Source organism: Engraulis encrasicolus, chromosome 12, assembly GCF_034702125.1.
Source record: "Engraulis encrasicolus isolate BLACKSEA-1 chromosome 12, IST_EnEncr_1.0, whole genome shotgun sequence".
Lineage (NCBI taxonomy): Eukaryota > Metazoa > Chordata > Actinopteri > Clupeiformes > Engraulidae > Engraulis > Engraulis encrasicolus.
In genome coordinates, this window is record NC_085868.1 from 19,263,863 (window position 1) to 19,268,862 (window position 5,000).

The 5,000-nt window shown below is 42.4% G+C and overlaps 2 protein-coding genes across 2 annotated transcripts in view; both read left to right on the top strand.

Annotated features, from left to right (window-relative positions):
- The window catches only part of LOC134460383 (von Willebrand factor D and EGF domain-containing protein-like), a 163,169-nt gene that overhangs the window by 137,305 nt on the left and 20,864 nt on the right, over nt 1–5,000 (top strand). The window lies entirely within an intron of this gene.
- On the top strand, nt 1,161–4,553 carry LOC134459388 (proline-rich protein 12-like). The gene is made up of 2 exons (XM_063211730.1): nt 1,161–1,370; nt 2,142–4,553. The coding sequence occupies exons 1-2, from the start codon at nt 1,210–1,212 to the stop codon at nt 3,169–3,171; spliced, it is 1,191 nt and encodes a 396-aa protein (XP_063067800.1). The 5' UTR covers nt 1,161–1,209; the 3' UTR covers nt 3,172–4,553.

A 5,000-nucleotide genomic window follows, 5' to 3' on the forward strand; every position in this document is an offset into this window, starting at 1 on the left:
GCGTCATCGTCTCGTCATCGTCAAGGGAAAAAGGGGCGTTGACGAAATATTTTCGTCATCGTTGTGGTTGACGAAATTAACACTGCCATGCGCCAACGATTTTCTTAGTAGAATAAGATGATTCTCACTCCGCCCACCCAATGCAAAGGTTCGGTCTTCCCTTTTTGTAGGATTTGATGATGGCTCGCATAAGATGTGTTATACCACAATCTTTAGTGGTAAGGGACCTTAACCTCTTAACCTGTCACGCCCACTTCCGGGCCCGTCGACGGTCCCAGTTTTAAAAAAACCAAGTTGCAACAGGACGCATGTTGTTATATTCTATTATGACCAATTTCCAGCCAAACTGACCAACTACCCGTTATTAGTATAGTTTCAACTCGGTGCCCATCAAATTTGGGCAACTTTGATGCAGTTGTTAGCAAGAACAGGCTTTAGTTGTTAGCAAGAACCTAGCTTAGCATTTCCCAGTCATTTGAATAGGAAGTTGCTAAGTGTTAAAAACGATCTCTGTTGACACATTTAAATGTATTTTTACCACACACAAACGGTACAAATAAAGTCACCAACCTTCAAACTGTGCCAATAAGCCATCCAGTATGCTTCCATAGTCCAAAACGATGTTTATTTGCTTGATCGATGTGACGCTAAGAATGGTGCCTTGTGTACATCCACTTTGCTGCATCATCTTCTCTGACATGTTTTCACCACATTTCTTCAAGTTGTCATCTATTGTTACACATGAATCAAAAGCTGACGATGTCCCCTGTAATATTCCAGAGCTATTTTTTGGCGTGGAGCAACGTGTACGGAGAGGCAGACGTCTGTTTCACCTAAGCACAGCATTCTTGTACGCGTCTCGTAGTGAACCTTTATTTTGGTAGTTGACAAGATAGGCTGAGAGGTCACAAACGCTCACCCAAACTTGAGTGACATCTAATCCAGCCAATAGTATGCTTTCTTCTGACAATGTAGGTTGGTCATTCATCCCGATTGGTGAATCCCTCACGTTTTTGACGGCATGCGTATCTGCCGCATGGTTTTGGTTGTCACAACAACATTGGAGTTGCCGCCTACTCTGCTTGCTTTACGCATCGTAGAGCAGCATTTCTCGTCAGCAATTTCGGGTTTGTACTCCCTAAAAGTGTGTGTTTGCCTGTGAGTGTGAGTCGTCTGTGCTTTCTGTGAGTCGAGTGTTGTGAAGACATCATGGATGGACGCGGTAGGAAGCGCTATACTTTGGCCGAAATCCACGCTCAACTTTTTGATGACGGCGGGAATGAGACAGAGGATGATGCGGTGTCCGAAGCTGACAGCACCGACTCAGCGCTTCAGGCGTTTGAGGATGGCATAGATGTCGTCCTCGATTTGTAAGTGATCATTTTGTCACTGTATCGTGGAAGGCATAATTGTGTCACTGCATAATGAAAGTGATAATTCTGCTGCTGAATGAAAGTTTAGAACTTTATTGTCCCCATGTGGTAATTGTGCCAGCAGTACAGACGCTGCAAACGCACCAGATATAAACACTGACAGGAATATTAGACAGCAGTATAGTGAGAATACATTTTATTACATTTAATTGATTCCATACATGAATACATACACAAATCATGCAGTCAGAAAGAAAAATGCGTTCACTGTCAGTGTTTCCCATGTCTTTTACCATTTACAGTATTGAATGGCAATGCTGTTTATCATTACTTTGTAAGTTTATTCTAAAGTGCTTATGTCTGCAACTATATGATTAACTGTAATGTAATGATAAATATACTATAACTTGCATTTTGTTGGTGTAGCCAAACTAAATGGATAATGGCAACTTATTCAGCTGACATGCAATTAGCAGTGAGGCAAAAAAAAAAAAAAAAAAAAGCATGAACTGTCACATTCATTGTCAGTGCACTCCCATGTCCTGCAGCCTGCTTTACTACAATATGTTATGGCAATTCATACTGTCAATATATAGCCATGATTTATTCTTCAGTCTGTCTTTGTTTCACTGCAGGATACACTGTAATGTAGTGGTAAATGAAATGTAATTTTTTGAAAATGTAATGTAAATGAAAATGTAATTAAAAAAAAACTGTTACATCTAAATAAAAGTATAATTAATGTTGTGTATCCTCTTGTTCATACAGTGAGGAGACATCTGACTCGGATGATGGGAACACATCTGATGACCCTTTGGAAGGGACTTCAACTGCCCCACACCCAGCTGCCTCTCCAACTCCTCCAGCTGCCTCTCCAACTCCTCCAGCTGCCTCTCCAACTCCTCCAGCTGCCAGCAGTGTGCGCATGAGTGGCAGGCGCCGTGATCTCCACCCTGCTCCAACTCCATGCCCTCCTCCAGTTAGTCGTGGTAAGCGCCCCTCAAAAGCCTCTGCTCCAACTCCATGCCCTCCTCCACCAAGCCGTGGTGCTACGAGTGGTAAACGCACCTCACAAGCCCCTGCCTCAACGCCAAGCCGTCCTGCGAAGCGTGCATCCCTGGGTCCACCGCCGCAGGACTCCGACTTCTGGCGTGATGCAACGAGTGAAGACGTGGAGCCTCCACCGTTGCCATTTCGACCCAGGCGCCCTCCAGGACCACAGCTGGACCCTCAGGTAGACTACCGGCCGCTTGACCTGTTCTTATTGTTTTTCAGCAAGGACGTGGTTAGGACCCTGTGCAGGCATACCAATCTCCATGCTGCAAAAAGGGCTGCACAAGGACGAAAGAGGAAGTGGGTCGACATAGAGCCGGAGGAGATGTACCGCTTCATCGGATTGGTCATCTACAAGGGATTGATGAAGTTGCCAGAGATGCGGGACGGATGGAGGAAGGACCGCCTTCACAGTTTTCCCTTCCCTGCATCCGTCATGCCAGGGTACAGATACGAGGTAATCTTCTCAACCCTTCACATGAGTGACCCGGCTGTTGATGCAGCAAATGATCAGCTGAAGGGCCAGCCTGGGCACGATGGCCTCTGCCGCCTCAGGCCGCTGCATGATGACCTCCTGACGGCGTGCAGGGCTTACTTCCACCCGCTCCAGAACCTCTCAGTGGATGAGAGGATGGTAGGCACCAAGTCCCGGATCGGGATGAAGATGTACAGCAAGGACAAGCCAACAAAGTGGGGGTTCAAGCTGTTTGTCTTGGCTGACAGCTCGAATGGCTATACGTCGTAGGAGGTGGTAACAGCACATTGCTTGTTTCAATTTTGCAATCGTTCTGGCTAACGGGGCTCTGGTATGGACTGTTTTATAATATGTTTATACTCCTCCTCAAAGACTGAAGCAGGTTTATGAGGGATGATAGGTCCTACTATTGGTTTATTTGAAATAATGGTACAAAAACCCAATTGTAATATTGTTGTGCTTTGATGCCTATTAGTACTGTGGACATTGTTATGTACCATCTATGTCATTTTAATAATCTGAAAGTGAAAGTGAAAGCCCTTCAAGTGTTGGATTTTACATGCTGAAAACATGTGCAATGAGGAACTGTGGTGTTTTACTGTAATCTGAAATCTAAAAAAAAGGTGATTTTCACATTTTTGTTGTATATAATGATCTGAAATGTAGATTTAATGAAGTTAATAAAAAGCTGGAGTTGGTTGGATGTCTTGCCCCATGTGTCTGCTTCAATTTAAACTCTCAATTGTCAATGTGGAGCATGTAAAACAAAAGCTATTACATCCTAAACTCATGGTCTAAACACCTCTCCAAAATAGGACATATGGATAGCTTATATGTTTTTTGGAGACGCCTATTAGTACCTGTGGAAATGGCTATGTAAGTCCTCTGTAATTTCACATATCTACTTCAAATTCTGGATCCCACTTGCTCACAACATGGACATAGAGGAAATGTAGTATTTCACTGTGCATACCAAATAACCATCAATGTACACACTGAAAACAAACAAAAAAACAGGCGATTTTCACATTTTCGGATGTTTTTGTAGTATGTAATGATCTGAAATGTAGATTTAATGAAGTTAATAAAAAGCTGGAGTTGGCTGGATGTGTTCTCCCAAGTGTCTGCTTCAAAATAAACCCTCAATGGTCAATGTGGACCATGTAAAACAAAAGCTATTGCATCCTAAAGTCATGGTCTGAAAACCTCTCCAAAATAGGACATATGGATAACTTATATATATTTTTGGAGACGCCCATTAGTACCTGTGGTATTTGCTATGTAACTCCTCTGTAACTTTACAGATCTACTTCAAATTCTGGATTTTACTTGCTGACAACATGTGCATTGAGGAAATGTACTATTTTACTCTGCATCTCAAATAACCATCCAGGTACACACTGAAAACTAAACAAAAATTAGGCGATTTTCATATTTTCGGATGTTTTTTTTTATATATAATGATCTGAAATGTAGATTTAGTGATGTTCATAAAAAGCTGGAGTTGGCTGGATGTCTTCTCCCAAGTATCTGCTTCAAAATAAACCCTCAAAGTTCAATGTGGATAATGTTATTCAAAAGCTGTAGCATCCTAAAGTCATGGTCTCAAAAACCTCTCCAAAATAGGACATAATGGGCTCTGCGGTAAGAGGTTAAAGGTCAAGTTCAGTAAATATCAACATGCTTGTCAGTAGCTGTGTTTTTTTTTTTCTTCTTCAGCCTTTTCCGAGATCTTTGTCATGGTAATGGGGGCAGCGTTGGTTTACATTTCAAGAAAGATTTTTAATTTATTCCCAAAAACATCTGAAAGGTTATACAACTAGCAAACAGCGGTACCTTTTGGGAAAATATTTGGAGTAGGCCTATCTATTTTCTAAATGTAAACAAACGCTGCCCCCATTAGAATAGCTCATATCTCGGAGAGGGCTTAGCCGAAAAATGTGGCATCACCGGGTACTGACAAGTCAAGGGTAGCGTGAGCAATATAACAGCATATTGAAATTGACTGAACTGGTCCTTTAAGTCTCCAATGGTCCAAAGGAGCGTTCACATGATATCATATGGATCCAGGAAATGCACAGGCTTGAGTCCTCTTACTC

Coding starts and splice junctions, on each gene's coding strand:
- LOC134459388 (XM_063211730.1), top strand. CDS start 1,210: ATGGATGGACGCGGTAGGAAGCGCTATACTTTGGCCGAAATCCACGCT. Junction 1,371..2,141: donor ATAGATGTCGTCCTCGATTT/GTAAGTGATCAT, acceptor TTGTTCATACAG/TGAGGAGACATCTGACTCGG.